The 21337-nt window shown below is 42.5% G+C and overlaps 1 protein-coding gene across 1 annotated transcript; it reads right to left on the reverse strand.

Moving 5' to 3' along the window:
* Nucleotides 1-5269: 5269 nt before the first annotated feature.
* Nucleotides 5270-18413, reverse strand: LOC121648862 (stonustoxin subunit beta-like; the record flags this gene model as incomplete). Its single annotated transcript, XM_041999300.1, has 3 exons — nucleotides 5270-5728; nucleotides 17554-17698; nucleotides 18325-18413. Coding segments are annotated over 3 exons (693 nt in total), but the record flags the coding sequence as incomplete, so codon positions are not given.
* Between the last annotated feature and the right edge of the window lie 2924 nt (nucleotides 18414-21337).

Consider the following 21337-nt stretch of genomic DNA (forward strand, 5'->3'; position numbering starts at 1 on the left):
TTGGTGCAATTAAAACTGAGAGGCGAGCAGCCACGGGGTGCCTCCAAGGAGACCACTGAATGGTCTCCTCCGTTCCACCCCTCATGGCCCCATGCCTCCCAACTCCCTACGTGTGTGTGTGTGTGAGACAGAGAGAGCGGGAAGTAAGAGGGGTCCGGGGATGTGTGTCCAGAGGGAAGTTTGCTTCCCTCTGGATGATGAGCCCTTAGTGGCATTAGGCACCCCTGCTCCCCAGGAGGCCCCTCCGGGGCAAGACAGGCCAGGAGAGGCCGTCCCCCACGACCGGGCCACCCAGGGACCGCAGCCAGTGAGCCGCCACCCACCCCAGAAAGTTCCCACCCTCCCACACCCCTAACGGGGAATGAGAGGATGGGGACAGCGGCAGACCCACGGCCCACCACCCCCCAGGCCCAACATTAAACCATGTTGACATGTCCACACATACCTGAAGCCAGAACCTGCAGGTGTGCAGGACCACAAGGCATGGAGATAGTTGTCTGGTGTGTTTTCATTGCAGTGTGTGCAGATGTTTGATTGTGACAGACCCATCCTGAACAACCTTTGTCCTGTATAATGAGTTCTATGCAGAATTTTGAATTGTATTAGTTGCATATTTGAATTTTTAGTCATTTTAAAGGTGTTTAAACATATTTGTGACCATTTATCTTTATTAAAGTTACTGGATAAGTCACCCTCCCATTTTGAAGTTGGAAGACAGATTGAGTCTTCTAGTTTAGATAATAGTCTATATGTTTTTATTAATAGCTTGGTGCATTGAGATTCATGAATTCTGCCACCCTAAAAGGTAGCTGTAAGTTTAATTGATTAATGGTATATTTTTTACATATAATAGATTTAAGCTGGTGATATTCTAAAAATGTTTTGCTACTGATTCCATATTGTGAAGTGAGAATATTAAATGATAAAAAGTTTCCATTTTCTATTGTATGTTCTAACTGTTTTATTCCTTTATTTTTCCATTGAGTAAAATTGATAAGCTTTTTATTTTGCAGGATGTCAGGGTTGTTCCAGAGGGGTGTAAACTTACATGGAAAAAGTGAGGATTTGGTTATTTTTAGAAAATCCCACCAAGCCACTAAAGAGGAACTGATATTGATGCTTTTAAAACACTTATGTGTTTTGATGGTTGAGCTGATGAATGGCAGATCAGAGATAAACACATCCTCACACAATGCTTGCTCTACATCTAACCATATTTCATCCAGACTGCTAGGTTTAAGCCATTTGGAGATATACTGCAGCTTGTTAGCCAAGAAAACATTTTTTAAATAAAGGTTTTATGATTTTCTTTATTTTAAAACCTAAAAACAGAAATAAAAATGTGGTTCTACAAAAATAAATATCCTATGGTGGCTCTTCATTAAAAATATATATTAAGTTTCCTTTTTGAAAAGTCTGGTAACATTTGCAGCTCTAAAGGAGTTTTATTTAGCTGGCTGAGGGAAAAATGTCTCTTTGGATTGGAAAGGCTGCAGACCCCTGAACTAAACACATAAACAGGTTTAGCAGCAGTTTTCTCTTTAAACAGCAACAGTTAAAATATTTCTACATATATATTTATAAAATCACATATTTATGAGAAAGAAGGATGAAATGTTCAGGATTTACTAACTAAAAGGTAAAAAGTCAGCAGGATGAATTTAAAGCTGTGAAGCTGCTTCCTTCTAAACACAGAAGGAACAATATGTGATGAATATCAGCATCAGGTGAACAGACAGAAAGCAGGATGAGAATCTCACAGCTTCTAGATGGTGAGGAAAGAGAAATATTCACAATATGCACAATAACTTCCATCAATGCACCTTCATGAAGGTGCATTGATGGAAGTTATTGTGATCAGTGTTTCATTATCTAGATTTCTGGATATAAATTCTCTAAACTTTCATTTTTAGCTTGACTGCACCTGCAGCCTCCGCTACCGGGAGTTAAGGGTTAACATCTCGTTTCCGGGTGTAACGTCAGGTCTGTAGATGTAAATATAAACATGTGTGGTATCCACAGAAAGTCCAGAATCTCAGCTACCAGCACAGTAAAACCATTTCTATCACCAACAAACACAGTTAAGACAACAATAATTCAAAGAGCAGCTGCATAAAGTCTGAAAAATACATAAACACAGATGATGTTTCCCCATGAACACGAACAAACGGCTCCTCTACTGAAAGCTCACATCTCACAGATTCCACAGCTGGAAGTTTCATCTCGCTACGACCAAGATTCACCGAACCAGAGGCAGAAGAAGACCCGATTTATGCTGCACGTTTGTAAAAGTCAGAAAACATGTCTTACCTTTGCTGTCTTGCATAAATTAAAACCACATTTATTAAAAAAAAAAAAAGTTTCTCATGGTCTTTTGGGAGCAGTTTCCCATCCAAAAATCAGGATGTTCTGCCATCTGCATGGGTTTAGACAAAGAGAAAAGTCGGTTCTTCTTCTTCTTTCTTAAGTTCCAGACAGAAAACGTCTCTTCATTTTAATAAACCCGCTCTCTCCTGATTACATCGAACGCACCGCTGCAGCAGGGAAGAGAGCCATGGACGCCATGTTTCTGTCATCAAAGTCAGCGGCCAGAAAAAAAAACACAACAACAACAAAAACAAATGAAAAAGTAACGTAACGTAACGAGAAATTAAAAAGATTATTGGCATTAATAAAACGTTGTGTTAACACGTGATTAACGCGTTAACGTGCCCAGCACTAACAAAAAGAAAATTAAAAAATGTGCATAACCACTTACATCCAATTTATCTCATTTATTTATTTGGATAATTTACTCGGAGAGGGAAATTCATCAATTAATTTAGTTTGAATGGCAACTCTTCCTTTTCACTGGAAATATCCAGAAACATAAGACATCGATGTGTGAGGGTAATATTTGGTGATTATAGGTCCTCAAATAACTTAATCCCTTTGTTTCTACCAACATCTTTTGTCTGAGTACTTTTCACCAAATCTCTTTTAAGCATCAGAAACTTCTTACCAATGTTACTTTGTTTAAGATGTAAAAGGCAAAACTCCTGAGTTGAAACATGGAAATAATGAAGAGGTTTAAAATACAGTTGGACACATTTTTATGGATTTTTAATGTCATCAAATGTTGAGGACTCAAATGGTACCAATTTCATAGAATAATCCAGTTACATGCCCTCTACTGGCTGGTGGTGGAACTGCAGTTTGTTAAATACTACCTTCTCCTGACTGAATATACTCTTTTCCAGGACATAAAATACTGCTTTCATCTGCAAACAGGGTTAGTTTCATGTATCTGAGACTTTCCACATATAATTTATGTAGAGAATAAAGAGCTTTGGCCCCAACACGGACCCCTGGGGGACTCCACAAACAAGGTCCAAACAATGTGATTGTGTTCACCAATCATCACATACTGCTGCCTTTTAGTTAAACAGCTCTGAATCCATGTCAGCACAAGCCCTCGTATCCCACACCGCTCCAATTTATTCATCAAACACCATGATCAATAGTGTGGAAGGCTTTCTGAGGTCAATAAATAAGCTGCTGCAGAGAGTTTCTGATCTATACAGTTAGTAATTTCCTCTATTAAATGCGTCATCACCAGAGATGCTGATCTGTTGCTTCTAAATCCGAACTGACAGTCTGATCACATATTAGTTTGTCAATAAAGTTATCCAGTCTTTTTATAAAGAACTTTTCCAGGATTTTAGAAAACTGTGAAAGCCATGAAACGGGCTGTAGTTTGTAAACTGGTGTTTGTCTCCTGAACGACGGTAAAACTTTTTCTATTTTCATTTTACTGGAAATGTTCCTGTATGAAAGGATAAACTGCAGATGTGTGTTAACGGTTTAGAAATTCCCAGAATAACCTCTGTGAGTGTTACCATGTCACTTTCATTCCAGTCTGCTGGTGTCTTATTCCTGCATTTACTTACTATATTTATTATCTCATTTCCTTGGACTTTACATGTAAACATGGAGCTAACGTTTCCTGCTATTGTTTCTTCATCATCATCTTCAGGCACCACTTTCATTCATTTCTCTGCAGCTTTGGTCCAACGGTAACAAAGAACTCATTAAAGCTGCTGCTTGTGTTTATGTTGCTCGTTTTTTTACCATTTTCAGTAAAATAATCAGAAAATGATGTTTCCTTAGACCCATAGTTAATAACACCATTTAATATTTTCCTAATCTCTTTTATGTTGCTTTTATTTTCCTCTAATATTTTACAATAATAATTGTTCTAGCATGTTCTCATTATGGTGCTTCATTTTTTTTTTTATTCTTCTTATATTTTACTTCTGCTTTCATTGTTCTACATTTGATAAAGTTAGAACAGCTTTATATTTGTTCTTTATTATAAAAACTAAACAGCCTGGTTTATTTATCTTATTCTTCACCATCATCATCATCATCATCATCATCATCATCATCATCATCACCAAGAAAAAGATTAAAGATGAGTGACAACAGAGAAAATGTTTTAATGATTTAATAAACGAAACAAAATAATGAAACATGATGAAAAACATTAAAACTTCTAAAATAAAATTCCAATGAGTAACTAGAATAAAATAAAATAAAAAATAAAATGAAATTTGTGATAAAATATTAAAACCACATGAATAGGAATAAAAGAGAAATTACATCATATTTATTTTTCATTAAACATCAAATATTTTCACAAAAAGTCTAAAATAATCTGAATAAAAATAAAGATAAAATTTATATGTGAAAGTTTTAATGAAAATTCTTTAAATTCTACATTTCAAGTAGAAAGTCAAACATTTGTGGTGAAAAGTGAAGCAAAACATGTGACGTGAAAATGAATCTTTAATTCAACATGTGAAAATGTGAGAAAGTCCAAATAAAGACAGAATGAAGCAAACAAACTAAGAGTGAAACACTGGGAGGATTTTCATTTCCAGCATCATGAAGTGGAACTAACTGCAGCTGACATGAAGTGAACACAACATCCTGATATTCAGTGTGAAGCTTTGACTGGAAACAACATGTGGATCCTGGAAGAAGCACAGCTTCCATCTTTAAAGGACTGGAAGAGGAAGAAGTTTCCAAGGAACCATTTAGAAGAGTTTCACACACAAACTGATTAAATCCATGAATCTGAAAAGATGTTTCTGAGTGAAAGAGACAGACATGTACAGACTGAACTATCTGTTCACCAGTCAGAGTTTCTCTGCTACCATCACACTCTTTACACTCAACACACACACACCCAGGAACCAGACCTGCAACCAGACCAGAACCCAAATCCAGCATAGAGAGGATGAGTGAATGTGGTGATGAAGGTGTGGAGGTGGATCAGTGAGTCAGAGGAGACTCTGTAGAAGGACAGAGAGCCAGCAGGACAGTCCACATACACTGCTACTCTGTTAGAGACAGAGGAGGAGGAGGAGATGGGTGTTTTTCTTTTATTGTGTAACACAGAGTAACCTTCATCATCAGAGCATGTCAGACTCCAGGACTGATCATTCAATCCAAACCAACAGTCTCTGATGTCTCCTCTCCTTCTGATTTCTTTGTAACTCACTGATATAGAAACGTCTCCTCTCCACTCGACCTCCCAGTAGCAGCGACCAGTCAGAACATTTTCACACAGCAGCTGAGGAAACCAGTTATCATCAAATCTGTCTGGATGATCAGGATATGACTGAAGCTCCTCCACATGTGTCACCTTCCTGTTGTTGTCAGACAGTTTGAGTTTTCTGTTCACTGTGTTCATGTGGATGGTGAGTGGACAGGAATCTGATGGAGAGAACAAACACAATCCAGCTGCAGTTATTGATCTATTGACACTTTGATGCTGACTGATGAATAAGTGATGGGACAGTGTGAAGATGGTTGAATGTGATGAATCCAATGAAAAACACACTTACACTTCCTCAGACCTCCTGGTCTCAACCATGGTTCTCCAGCAGGCTCCACCCTGAAAGGAGGAGGGGGTCAGAGCATGCTAACATGGACATTACATGGCTCTCATACACACTTTGTTCTACACTGAGAAAGGAACAGTCCAACATCTGGACACGTCCACCTGATTGGAGCATCTCCAGACTAGAAGGAGCAGAATCAGGAAGCTGATTGGTCCACACCCACACCAACAAAACTGCTTTGTGGAAGTCCCAGTTTCTTCTTTCAACCATCTTCTCCTTTTCATCTCTTCACAGATGAAGAACTCTGCAGAAACTCCTGATCTAACCAAGAGCTGCATCTTCTCTCTGCCCTGAAGTCTTATTAATCAGCTTCTGACAATAATCTCCTCCTCCAGATTGGCTCAGATTCTTTGTTGTGAATCAGCTGGGAAATGTTAAAGTGCTTCTTTTCCTGCACATGAAGCTAAATGACTGTCAGAGACTCTGTTTGAGGCCATGATGTGTGTGTTTGGAGCTGTGATGGCTTGTTTCCTACTGACCACTAACAGCTGCTTCATCATCACACTGAGGATTTGTTCCCTCACATTATTCCTGCAGATCCTGCTGCTGTGTGGACACAAACACATTTCTTTCTAAAGCAGGAACAAATCAGAGGGATCAGCAGCATCAACTCACCACACTTCTTCCACATCTGATCCAGTCTGCTGATTCATTTCCAGTTTGAAGTGCAGCCACATCACCAGCTTCTACTGACTCCAACATCTACACTGTTATTGAAGCTGATTGATCATCTGATGGATAACTGAATTAGTAATTACTGAATCAGCAGCATGGGATCATCAAAGCTCTAAAGTCCTGAGTGAAGAGGAGAGGTTAGACTGCCTCTGGTGGTCAGACATGGAGCTGCAGCTGCTGAAATACAGGATGTGACAGGATTCAGGAAAGTCTGTCTCATCTTTCCTCAACATCAGCTGTGAACATACTGAGTCCTTTCACGTTAACCAGGAAACCTGATAGAACATCATCATCTTCATCACAACACACACACACTGCCATCTCCATCAACTCCTCCAGCACCCGATCCAGCCGTTATCACATGACTGAAGCAGCATTATCAGTGGTTATCGGTCCATTCCTACGGGACAGTAGGGCTCTACTGTCTGGCTCATTGCGGTCACTGCCCCTCAATTTTAATTGCACACAACACACACTACCTAAACAGTCAGGAGCGGGGAGGGAGAGGGTATTGGGGACCTCTCACACCCCTGTTCCCCCTGTGTGTGGCCGGGGGCAGGCGGGGGGAGGTGGTTGCCCCGGGGCCGGGTCCCGGGGTGGCTGCGCTGGTGGGCTGCTGGCTCTGTGGGGGGTGGGTCAAGGGGGGGTGCTTGGGGCTCGCTGTTCTCTGGTCTGCCTGGTGTGTCCCCCACGGGGCATGGTGGGTGGGTTGTGTGTGGCGTGACTGTGTGGTGGTGAGTGATTGTGGGTGCAGCGTGGGGGAGGGTGTAAGTGTGGGGTTATATAGGGTGCAGATTGGAGTAGGTGGGGAATGGGGGGAGGGGGTCGATAGCACCCTGGTTCCCGGGGTGTGCGGCTGGAACATCAGGGTGTGTGCTGGCCTACGCCGGGTGGCTGTCTTGGGGGGCCTGGTCCTCCTAGGCATGTTGCGCGCCCTCTACCTTTGGGGGGTGGGGCGGCCGCCTCTGGGCTACTGGGGCCCTTCGCTTGGGCTGTCCTGGGTGGCCGGCCCCCAGCGGGGCCAGCGGCTGCTGATCTTGGCCCACTGGGACCTGTACCCCGGGACTGTGGGGGGCTCTTGCTGGGGCTCTCCTCTGCCGCCCTTCGGGTGGGGCTAGAGTCATCTTCATGGTGGGGTGGCTTGGGTTGGTGCTCCGGGTCTGCTGCTGGGGGCCCGGGCCTCTGGCCGTGGTCTGCCTCTGGCCTCCGTGGAGGCGTGGTTGCATTTGCATGATCTCACTCACCACTCTTCATCACTGATCACTCCTTGTTTCTCATGCTCTGCATGCTGACACAGTCACTGAGTTGTCTAGTGGGTTTTAATACTAAGCGATAATTATTTTTCTTTATTTTTCCTGTGAGTTAGTATCTGGTCGCTGTTATGTCTTTTTGATTTGGTTATTATTTAAAAACTCTTAATGACTAGTTTTTTTCTGTGTGTGTTTCTGCTTTTGTAAAAGTTGTAGGAAATTTTCTGGTGTGTTCATGTACAGGTGTAACAGTTTGTTGTCTGGTGATGATGTGGATTGAAGGGTCGTTGCCTTTTCTCTGTGATCTTTTTGTCTCCTTTCTTCTTTCCCTTTTGCTCTTTTTACTATTTTCCATCTTTTTCTGTCCCCTCCAGTCAGGTCCAGCAAGATTACACAGATTCCATGATTTAAAGTAAATAAATAAATTAATTAATCACATTATCAAGAGGAGCCTTACCCATAGGCCTCCCCTTGGCAGAGCAAATTTGTTCAGCACGATACAGCAACCAGATTATCATTTTACTTGCTATGATGCTGGACAGGACAAGTTAAAACAAAAAAAGGAATCCAGTCCACCGGCAGGTCTGAAATCATTAGCATGACGCTGCACTTTCTGGTAAAACAACCTACATTTAAGTCATGTGACTGCTGAGTGAATATTGAGTGTAAAGTGACAAAGTGTGGACAGAAATCCAGTGACTCTCTCAGTCATTTTCATTCATGTCCTCATTATGAGTCCAGATCATCAAACACTAAGCCAGACTTCAGGAGCATGAAGAAGTAAAGAACTTGTGTTTTCCTGTCTAACTCCTCTTTTCAGATCAGATCAGGGGGAGGGGCTCCACTGACTGTCTCCATCATTGTGATCAGCTGTGTGCAGCTAATTGAAGGAAACTGATAAAAACTGCAACGACACTCATGTGTGACGTTGCACGGAGCAGCGGCACCAACAGAAGACGACATGAATGAAAGAATCTAGAGGCAACGAGTCTTAAGGGACCAGAATACTTCCTGCTCTATATGTGTCTCATCTAAATTCATGTTGTGGGTCTGTTGCTGTGATTCAGCATCAGGAGCCTCCAGTAAGTGGGAGAATCACTGAGCATCATTCATGGGAAGTTTTTCATCCATCATGTGTCTGTATCTATACAGAGGTAGGAATACAGGTCTGATCAACACGGGCACAATTCCACATGGACTGATGTATAAAGAGAACTTTATTTTATTTATTTTTTTATTTGTCCTGTCCAGCATCATAGCAAGCAAAATGATAATCTGGTTGCTGTATCATGCTGAACAACTTTGTTCTGCCAAGAGGAGGCTTATGGGTATAATTCTCCTCATTTATTTACTTTGAATCATGGAATCTATGTTATCTTGTTGGCCCTGACCAGAGGGGACAGGAAAAAGAAGGAAGAGAGCAATAAGAAGCAAGAGAGAAAGAAGAAAGGAACCAAAAACATCACAGACAGAAGGCAACGAACCTTGAATCCACACGTCAGATAACAAACTGTTACACCTGTACATAAACACACCAGAAAGTTTCCTACGGCTTTTGCTGAAAAACAGAGCTGCTAGTCATTAAGAGTTTTTAAAATAATAACCAGATAAAAAAGACATATCACAGAACCAGATACAAAAAAAAAAAAAAGAGGAATAAGGAGTGATCAGTGATGAAGAGTGGTGAGTGAGATCGTTCAAATGCAACCATGGAGGTCAGAGGCAGACCAGGACAGCCCAGAGACCTGGGCCCTCAGTAGCAGCCCTGGAGCACTAACCCAAGCTGCCCCACCGCGAAGACAGGGTGCAGCCGAGGAGGCCACTAAATGGCCCCCTCCACTCCACCCCGCATGGCGTGTTTGCCTCCCAAGTCCCTACATGTGTGTGTGTGTGTGTGAGAGAGAGAGAGAGAGAAAGAGTGGAAAAGTAGAGGGGTCTGGGGATGTAAGTACAAAGGGAAGCAAATTTCCTTCTGGCTGTTGAGCCTCTGGTGGCATTAAGTACCCCCATTCCGTGGGACTTCCCCCTGACCAAGACATGCCCCCGCCCCCCGACGGGGCCATACAGGGACTGCAGCTGCCACCAACCCGGGAAGGCACCCACCTCCCACATGCCTAGTGGGAAATGAGAGGAGGGGAAGAAGGACAGCAGTAGAGCCCAGACCCACCGCACACTGATGGTCAAGATGGCGCACAGTTGGTTGGGCTCCGTGCTCCTCTTGCTTTTGCCTCTAACATCTGGCAATTTCATAAACTCTGTGAGACTTTCTACTGACAACACTAAGAATAATAAACAGCAGATACAAATATCTGTCATTAAACCAGAAACCGCAACAAACAAGGAGAAACAAGTGAAATGCCGGCGTGGAACAAACAAACAGCATGAGCATTCAGACCTGCTCATCTGGTTGGTATGGCTTCTTCAGCTGCTAACATTTTGATCACTCCTCCTAAAGATTCCACAAAACGATACAGACAGTCTTCTGTGCCATGCGCCATACCTGAACAACTTTGGATATGGTCGTTTTACCATCTACTATTAATTTCTGAAGTTTGGAAATGCACGCGTAATAGGCTTATTACGCACAAGGCCAGAGTTGGATAGCAAGAAAAAAGACAGTTTGTGCTCTATAATATATCTTTCCTTCCTAGTCCTGTTAGCGGGTGACATCCGGCTTAACCCCGGCCCAGTCACCGACTGTACGCCGCACATCCAAACTACCGGCATGGAGTCGTCGGCGGCTGTGGAGCGAGGAACAGCGGGGCGAGTTTGCAAGCAAGCAGGAACCTCCGTGACTGAGTTGGTATGTCATCTACAGCAGCAAGCGGACGAGGGACAGGTCGATGGAGTTGCATTGAGAGACATTGGTGAGCCGTGCCCTGAGTTGGCGTGCAGCATTCGGACCCGGGCACTGAAGAACCCGGAGGGAAGCTCCATATGCCCACGTGAACCTGGCGGCAGTGGGGACTGCGCCCACAGATGGCCCGGCGGACTCCTGGAGCGACCTGACCCAAAACTGCAATCTTCCTATCGCGGAGAACGATGAACTGGATTTAAAACTACTTCACGCACAAGGATCCAGAGACCACGCTCTTTACAGTAAGACTGGCTCCACTAAAAACAAAGTCACTATAACGCATATAGCCAAGAATAAGCAAACAAACAGGGACATTACAGACAATAAAAAAGCTTTGCAGTCACAAGCAATATTAAAGCAGAAACAACATTTATTTTTCCAGACAGTAAATCATGCAAAAATTGTTTGGGACCCTACAGTAAAGCCTAAAGGTGTTTTGGGTGGTCATCTAAATATTAGAAGCCTGGTTCCAAAATGTGATGAAATCAGAATTCTTTTACTTGGTTCCAATATTGATTTTCTGTGTATAAGTGAAATGTGGCTGCACAATAGAATTCCTACCTCACTGATAGATGTTCCTGGATATAAGTGCTTTAGAAAGGACAGGGTTACTGGAAGGGGAGGAGAGGTTCTGGTTTATATCAAAGACTCTTTTAACACTAAGGAAGTCCAATTAGATGAAACTCTATCAACTGAAAGTGTATGTGTAAATGTTACTTTATCCCCTACGGATGATGTTTAACATCCTAGTAGTGTATGACCCACCATCTAGCTGCTTAAAAACATTTTATCAAAATTTAGGAAAAATACTCAAAAGTTTTAAATCCAACAGTGAAGTGCTTATTTATGGGGACTTTAATGTTAATTGGTTGGATAAATCTGGTAGGAAACAACTTGAAGAATTAACATCGAAATATGATTTTCATCTGTTTATAGATGGACCAACTCACCTAACAAAAACATCACAGACCGCAATAGATTTAGTGTTCTCAAATAAACTCAAATAATAAAGAGTCTTAAAAACATACAATTTGGTATGTGGTTTATTAGACCATAACATGATATTTCCAGAAAACTCACTAAAAAGCATCTAACTGAATATAAAAATAATCAGAAGATACTAAAGTAATTCCACGCAAGGACACTACTAAATTTGAGAATAAGCTAACAAACACCAATTAGGATGAAGTTCCGAAACATAGTCAAGTGAATGACTGTTGTGATATATTTGCCTCAATTATGAGTAATATTTTAGAGAAGTTCTTAAAACCATGTAAAAGGCCACAAAGAAAAGTACAGCTTTCATTGGTAAGTGATGCAGTGCGACAGCTAATTAAAAACGAGACTTTGCTCTAAAAACCTATCTCAAGACCAGATATGACACAGATTTATTATTTTTTAAAGGCTTACGAAATCAAGTAGTAAAAGAATTATGGAGTTCAAAAGCAAACTACTACATGAAAAGTTTAACTGAAGCTAAGGGAAACTGTAGAGCAATATGGAAACAAATTAACAGTCTGACTAAACCTACTACCAATAGAAACAATTCATATAAACTAAAATTAGAAGAAAAAGACATCAGACCCGATCCAAGTTGCTAATGCTTTTAATAAAATTTTCATTAAATTTGTACAGGATCTTGCTTCCAAATCTTCAGATGACGAGCCCAATAGTAAAAATTTAAGTATAATACCAGCAGTAGATGAGAATTATTTCAATATCAGAGAAGTGGATCAGTCAATGGTATTTAAAACTATATCAGACCTGAATACCACTCTGTCTAAGGATATGTATAACATAGATGCAGTTTTTCTCAAAAAATATGCCCAAATTATTATCTTGCCTTTGACCCATATTATAAATGTTTCTATAAAATTTCCAGATACTTGGAAAAAATCACTAGTTAAACCCATCTTCAAGTCCGGAGATACCACAGACATTAGCAACTATCAACCAATAAGTCTGGTTCCAGTGATGTCAAAAATATTGGAAAAAATAGTCTCAGAACAGCTAACTCAATACTTAGAAACACATCGCTATGTACACCCACAACACTATGATTTTAGACAGAATCATTCGACTGAATCAGCTGTTTGCACATTACTAGAAAATATTGTGCAGCCACTTGATAAAGGAAACATGGTGGGTGCAGTATCCCTGGACTTGAAGAGGGCATTTGATACCGTAAACCACAGACATCTCATCTCAAAACTGTCATACTTCAATATGTCACACAAGGCACTCTCATGGTTCGAATCATATTTACAGAGTGGAGAACAATGTGTAGCCATTGATAATGTAAAATCTGCCCCATGTAAAATTAATACAGGAATCCCTCAGGGAACCATACTGGGGCCTATTCTTTTCAGCCTGTATGTGAAGGAACTGCCAGATGTGTGTCGTGAAATTGGTCTCCAAATGTACGCCGACGACACTGTGATTTATGTGTCTGGAAAAACTCCTGCTGTTATCGGCAGTGCTGTCTGGCAGTACTGTTTCAGGATGATTAGGAGCTGTCTGACATTTGAATGTGCTCATGTCTTTCTGAACACAATAATCCTGTCCCATCTGTCGTACTGCACCACTGTTTGGTCTCAGACCAGTCAAACCACCCTAAAGCCTAATGAGAGGCTTTATAATAGGGCCTTCAAAATTTTAGATAAAAAGTCCATTCAGTTCCATCATTGCAATATTTTAAATAAACACAAAATCTTAAACTTAATTAATTTTGTTCATTTTAACCAATTAAAGTTGTTCTTTAAATGTTTGACTGGACTTGCAGCTCCGCCACTTTGTAAATTTGTGAATAGACTGGAAACCTCCAGAGAAACAAAAGCAGCTACATGTGGAGACTGTAAAGTTCCATTTTGTAAAACATCTTTTGCCCAGAATGTTTTTTTCTGTGAAAGGGGCCAATCTGTGGAACTCTCTCTCTGCTAATATAAAGAATAACTAAACTGTCCACCTTCAAAAAACAAACAAAATCCTGGCTCATGGAGCAACAGCAGTGTAACCATGTCATTTGAAGTGTGTATGTGTGTGTAAGTGAGGTGTACATATGTGTGAGCTTGAGTATGTGTGTATGTATATACCTAATAGACTTTTACTAGTGCTAACTGGTCTCAGGACATTTCATTGTATTTACTGTTAATTTCCACTGTTCATTTAATCTTACTGTTAAAAGCCCTTCTAGGGACAGGTGTTGCGAATTAGCCATGGCAATAAACACTGTGATACATGCATCAGATTATTTTAACACAATAATCTATGTTTATTATATCTGTCCCTATTAAATGAATAAATAAATAAATAAATAAATAAATAAATAAATAAATAAATAAATAAATAAATAAATAAATAAATAAATAAATAAATAAATAAAAAAAAATAAAACACAACCCCCAGGCCACCCCACAAATGCACCTAACCAACGTATACAAAGGCTAATATACAAAGGCAAATTTGTATAGCACATTTTATGTACAAGACAACTCAAAGTGCTTTACATAAATCATTACAGCAGGGTGCAGACAAGTGCATTAAAATATTATTATTATTAATAATAATAATAATAATAATAATGAAAGCTGCAAGCGGCATCCATCGGGTCCGAGCGTCCTGGACCCCGCCACCCGTCTCATCCACCTTTTCCTAGCATGGTAGATAACCTGTTAACAGGGTACGTAACACAGTAAAACGTCCAGCTGAGAATCTGAAATGTTGATATACCGAGTTAGCATTTTTTGCTAGCATGCTAATTTGCTAGCTAACATGCTATGTTACCATGGCAACAGGTCTTGTAATGTGTTAAGAACCCAACAACTATGAATCCTGTCAAGTTTGGTGCAGTTCCCATGTATTCCTATGGAGATATGAGCAAACCGTGTTTCATGGCGAGAAGGCTTTTTTTCATGGTTGCCATGGTAACATGCTTTCTCCTATTAGAAAGATTTGAATAGCGTTTGGTCCCCAACTTGTCAGGAAGCTTCCCACCAAGTTTGGAGTTCAAATACGATGCGTATAAGGTGGAAAAAATGGCAGTGAACTCCAAGATGGCGGGCACCCCGTTGCCATGGCAACAGGTGTTCAATTGACTTTTTTGCTGGACTTGGGGTGTTACACATATGAATCCTGTCAACTTTGGTGCAGATCCCATGTATTCCTATGGAGATATGAGCAAACCATGTTGCTTGGCGAGGTCATTTTCCGTCGGTTGCCATGGTAACACGCTTTCCGCTATTAGAAAGATTTGAATAGCGTTTGGTCCCTAACTTGTCAGGAAGCTTCCCACCAAGTTTGGAGTTCAAATACGATGCGTATAAGGTGGAAAAAATGGCAGTGAACTCCAAGATGGCGGGCACCCCGTTGCCATGGCAACAGGTGTTCAATTGACTTTTTTGCTGGACTTGGGGTGTTACACATATGAATCCTGTCAACTTTGGTGCAGATCCCATGTATTCCTATGGAGATATGAGCAAACCATGTTTCTTGGCGAGGTCATTTTCCGTCGGTTGCCATGGTAACACGCTTTCCGCTATTAGAAAGATTTGAATAGCGTTTGGTCCCCAACTTGTTAGGAAGCTTCCCACCAAGTTTGGAGTCAATCGCACGAATCCCCTCAGACTAGTTCGTTCAAATACGATGTGTGTAAAGTGAAAAAAATGGGAAAAAAATGGCCGAAAACGCCAAGATGGCAGGTACCCTGTTGCCATGGCGACAGGTGTTCAGTTGAGCGATTTTCGCCGGGCTTGACGTGTGTGCCAAGTTTCACAACTTTTCATGGGTGTTTAGGGGGTCAAATGTGGCCTTGTGTCGCTTAGAAGTATAATTAAAGCCGCAAGCGGCATCCATCGGGTCCGAGCATCCTGGACCCCGCCACCCGATGTTGCCATGACAACAGGTGGTGTAATGCATTAAGGACCCAAAGTGTATGAATCCTGTCAAGTTTGGTGCAGTTCCCATGTATTGCTATGGAGATATGAGCAAACCGTGTTTCATGGCGAGAAGGCTTTTTCCGTCGGTTGCCACGGTTACAGGCTTTTTCCTATTAGGAAGATTTGAATAGCGTTTGGTCCCCAACTTGTCAGGAACGTTCCCACCAAGTTTGGAGTCAGTCACACGAATCCCCTCAGACTAGTTCGTTCAAATGGCAGTGAAATCCAAGATGGCAGGCACCCCGTTGCCATGGCAACAGGTGTTCGACTGACTTCTTTGCTGGACTAGGGGTGTTACACGTATGAATACTGTCAAGTTTCGTGCAGATCCCATGTATTTCTATGGAGATATGAGGAAACCGTGTTTCATGGTGAGAAGGCGTTTTTCTGTCGGTTGCCACGGTAACACGCTTTCTACTATTAGAAAGATTTGAATAGCGTTTGGTCCCCAACTTGTCAGAAAGCTTCCCACCAAGTTTGGAGTGACTCGCACGAATCCCCTCAGGCTAGTTTGTTCAAATACAATGTGTGTAAAGTGCAAAAAATGCAAAAAAAAAAATGGACGTTCACGCCAAGATGGCGGGCACCCCGTTGCCATGGCAACAGGTGTTCAATTGACTTTTTTGCTGGACCCAGATGCAGCCAGCCTGGGTCCCCAGGATCAGCAGCCCACCATCAGCGCAGCCCCTGGTCCCGGCCCCCAAGGCAACCACCTCCCCCGGCATTCCCCTGGTGGCATCCTGGGGAACAGGTGTGTGAGAGGTTTCCATTGCCCTCCTCTTCCCCGCTCATAACTGTTTGTGGTCAGTGTGTTTTTTGCAAGTAAAACTGAGGGGCAGTGACCATATCGTGCTGGGAGCAAGGTCATATTAGTAGTCCCACCCTCCATGCACTACATGACACACACCCCAGAAGCTGTTTGTGTGTTATGTTTGTGTTTAGATGTCTAAGTGTAATTAAAACTGAAAGGCGAGTTGCTACAGGGTGCAGCCCAGGAAGCCACTTGGGTGGCCCCCTTGGCTACACCCCGCATGACACACCCAGGGGGGAAAGAGACGAGAAGTGGGAGAGCCCAGGTCTACAGCGCACCACCACCAGGCCCACCCAAGCCTCTGCCACAGGGTCATGTCATCCCTCCCCACCCCACCTACTCACTTGTGATCTTGCACACTCCCGCTCATCCTAGCACATGCCTACGCATACAAACCCACACCACTACACACATTATCCACAGCAAAAACACACACACAACATACAAACATCCCTGTCTCACACCCCAGCAACTTCCCCTACAATCCCCCGAACCTCACTCCAACCCCCTTTTAACCCCTACACCTTTCCACCCAGCCCGCCCCAGAATAGCCTGGCCACCCGCCCCAGGGCTGACACCCACCGACCCAGGCACCACCAGTGGCCTCACCCTCTGCCATGAGGTGACCCCAACCACTGGCCCCTACAGCCATGGCATAAATAGAACTTTACAAGAACATGACTGTTCACACGCTTTTATAAATATCTGTGCTAAGCTAAGCTAAGCTAACATTTCCTGGAGCATCTCTGTGTCTGATCCAGGGTCAGAGGACAGAAAAGATGTTTCTATGACAGAATGTCCCTTTAACCTGCAGAGATGTTTCCAGACTGAAGAAACTCTGAGCAACAGACAGTTATCACTGTTGTTCCTGCAGATGTCCTCCTTGGAGACTCTCCTACTCACATATCTGCTGTGAGCAAAGGAAAAAGGCTCCTACATGTGTGATGGTTCATATAACACTCATATCCAGCATGAAGCAGGACTGAGTGAAGGACAGAGAAAATGTCTGCAGATCTTCCTCCTCTATCAGACATTGTGTGGCTGCAGCAGCCTCTCCATACCTGAGTCTGTGTGGATCCTTCAGTGCAGCCATCAGCAGCTTCACTCCTGAGTCTCCTGGATGGTTGTATCTCAGGTCCAGCTCTCTCAGATGGGAGGGGTTGGAGGTCAGAGCTGAGGCCAGAGAAGCACAGCCTTCCTCTGTGATCAGACATCCTGACAGGCTGCAGAAAGAACACGTATGACAGAAACTCTGAGAGAACTGCTGTGAAACTAAAGCAGAATGTCTGGACCTGTCTCTGTCATAGTCTGTGTGTTATATGGTTTAGTTTTACTGATTATTTTGGGGTAATTTTCTTTCTGGTTTCCTGTTTTAATTTGAAATTCATTCTCCTTCTGTTTTGTGTTTTCTTCTTGTTTGTTCGCTCACCGGGATTAATTGCAAATGAATTTCACCTGTTTCCGATTAGATCCTCTGTGTTTATACCGCTCAGTTTCAGTTTTCCATTGTCACAACATCTGTCATGTTTCCCTGTGGTTTTTCTTGCCATGTGGTTACCGTAATTCCATTTGTTTGTTTGTTTGTTTTTTACCTGTCCTGTCCAGCATCATAACAAGCAGAATGATAGTCTGGTTGCTGTGTTATGCCAAACAAATTTGCTTTGCCAAGGGGAACAAAGATTTCATATGTTCTGAGAGGTTAGGGATGTGGGACCGGTTACTGGTTTTGCTAAGTTCATGTGGTGTAAGAGGCCTAAATCAGAGACAATCATACAAACACCTTCCACATGTTTTCTATTAGTTATTAATAAAAACTCATTTTAAACTCTCGGTTTTAATGAATCCTGACCTGAGAGTTTTCATTTTGCAGTCTGGACTCTTCAGTCCATCACACAGCTTCTTTACTCCTGAGTCCTGCAGGTCGTTGTTACTCAGGTCCAGTTCTGTCAGACTGGAGGACTGGGAGCTGAGAACTGAGGACAGAGGTCCACAGCTTCTCTCTGAGAGACCACACACATTCAGCCTGGAGAGAAAGTTACAGAGAAAAACACTAATTATATATGTGACAAAAATAATCAGCCCTCATGGTGGATGCAGACCGAAGGACCACCTGTAGAGAAAATCAGGTTTCTAACCTTGTTATTGTGTCCATGTGGTGGATTTTAAAGCTCAAAGACATCATGAGTGAACAAGGATTCAGAATGGTGGCTGAGAATTTCCAGATAATCAGTTACAGTGTGAACATTTAATTCATACAACAAAGTACATCATGTACCTCCCGAACTAATCTATCCGGTTGATGGGTGGGGCTGACTTCAGAGGCCTGTACTACGAAGCTTGATCAACATACCCCAGATTTCTCTCCGTTACCTGGGTTGATTTACCCAGACATCCAGGATCTGGATAAGTTGTACTACAAAGCTGGTTATCAACTCGGTAACTCAACCCAGGGTTTTCCAATTAAGATCAGTGCAAGTTCACATAAAAGGGGTGGTGTTTGGAGGTTCTGAACAATCGCAAACATGGACAAACCCTTCAGAGCATTGTGTTTTACCATGGAGGAGCAGACTATTATTCTTCAAAAATACAAAGAATTTAAAAATATAATTCAGACTAAAAGTGACACTGTTGCTGCAACAAAAGCCAGGAAGGAATGCTGGCAGAAAATTGCCATCTTCTGAAGATCTTTGGATCTTCTAAAAATGGGCAGGTCATTTTTCATGTGATCTGATTGGTCAGGAGTTGGCACTTTTATACTCGCTGATCTCTTATCCAGAACAAAACCTGCTCTGGAGCAGGTTAGCTGTTCAGCGTTGGTTGTTGCAGTAATACAGCTTGGTAAGTGGACCAGCGTCGTAGTACAGAAAACCCAGCGTTGACGCTGAAGACACCCTTATAAAAGAAATTTCAGCTTCGTAGTACAGGCCTTTAGATCAGGTCAGTCATGAATGGAGTTTAGCATTTATCAGCACAGAATGAGCTTTGTTATGTTGGAACTACGTTACACCAATTTTTGAGCCTGTTTACATGCACACCAAAAATCTGATCATGATCTGATTCCTGGAGTTGTTCCAACCCAGGGTCCAGGTTGTAAATTCAATTTGGATGCAAATTCAAGAGATCTTGGAAGATCTAATTCAGATGTCCTGCAGCTTTTCACCTGAAACTTTCCCCAAAAAACTGTTCAAATCTCCATTTCATTATTTAATAAAAGAACCCAACTTTGTAGAACCCAATCAGATCCCAGAGTAAATAACAGTCACAACAGTTCCAAATGTTTAAATGTCTGATGGAACAAACTTTAGAGTAATCACTCTTCCTTTTAAGCTCCATCAGCATTCCCTTCTGATGAAGCATCTCTCAGGAAGATGAAAATCAGTTAAAATCAAACGACATAATCTCCTTTAAAAGAGTTGGAAAGAGACTTTCTCAGCGTCTACACACCCATATCTTTATGACTTGTTCAAATTTCTATGAGGCTGAGCTTTCACCTGTGTTCATCTCTGATCTCTGAACAAACAGCAGCAATATAATCCTCCACATCCTGCTATATATGTACTTACAGAGCTTTGCTGGAGGCTTTGACCACTGGCAGCAGCCTCAGAAGAACCTCCTCTGAAGGAGAGTATTTCTGCAGGTCAAACACCTCCAGATCTTCTTCTGATGACAGTAAGATGAAGACCAGAGCTGACCACTGAGCAGGAGACAGTTCATCTGTGGAGAGACGTCCTGATCTCAGGAACTGATGGATCTCCTCCTCTAGAGAACGATCATTCAGTTCATTCAGACAGTGGAACAGATTGATGCTTCTCTCTGCAGACACATTCTCACTGATCTTCTTCTTGATGTACTGCACTATTTTCTGATTGGTCTGGGAGCTACTTCCTGTCTGTGTCATCAGGCCTCGTAGGAGACTCTGATTGGTCTGCAGTGAAAGACCCAGGAGGAAGCGGAGGAACAAGTCCAGGTGTCCATTTGGACTCTGTAAGGCCTCGTCCACAGCTCTCTGGTGGAGATGTTTTGAATAATTTTTCTTTAAGTTTGTGGACTTTTTAGAAAGTTTTTTTTGTTCTTTCATCAGGTTGATTCCAGACTTGATGAAGGTCAGACGGACATGAAGAGCAGCCAGAAACTCCTGAACACTCAGATGGACGAAGCTGAACACCTTCTCCTGGTACAGTCCTCTCTCCTCTTTAAAGATCTGTGTGAACACTCCTGAGTAAACTGAGGCTGCTGTGATATCGATGCCACACTCTGTCAGGTCTGATTCATAGAAGATCAGGTTTCCTTTCTGCAGCTGATCAAAAGCCAGTTTTCCCAGAGACTTAATCATCTTCCTGCTCTCTGGACTCCAGTGTGGATCTGTCTCAGCTCCTCCATCATACTTGACCTTCTTGACTTTGGTCTGGACCACCAGGAAGTGGATGTACATCTCAGTCAGGGTCTTGGGCAGCTCTCCTCCCTCTCTGGTTTCCAGCACATCCTCCAGAACTGTAGCAGTGATCCAGCAGAAGACTGGGATGTGGCACATGATGTGGAGGCTTCGTGATGTCTTCATGTGGGAGATGATCCTGCTGGCCTGCTCCTCATCTCTGAACCTCTTCCTAAAGTACTCCTCCTTCTGTGGGTCAGTGAACCCTCTGACCTCTGTCACCATGCCAACACAGTCAGGAGGGATCTGATTGGCTGCTGCAGGTCGTGTGGTTATCCAGAGGCGAGCAGAGGGAAGCAGTTTCCCCTGATGAGGTTAGTCAGCAGCACATCCACTGAGGTGGACTCTGTAACATCAGTCAGGGTCTCATTGTTGTGGAAGTCCAGAGGAAGTCGACTCTCATCCAGACCGTCCAAGATGAAGACAACCT

Source organism: Melanotaenia boesemani, chromosome 2 (assembly GCF_017639745.1).
Source record: "Melanotaenia boesemani isolate fMelBoe1 chromosome 2, fMelBoe1.pri, whole genome shotgun sequence".
NCBI classification, from domain to species: Eukaryota; Metazoa; Chordata; class Actinopteri; order Atheriniformes; family Melanotaeniidae; genus Melanotaenia; species Melanotaenia boesemani.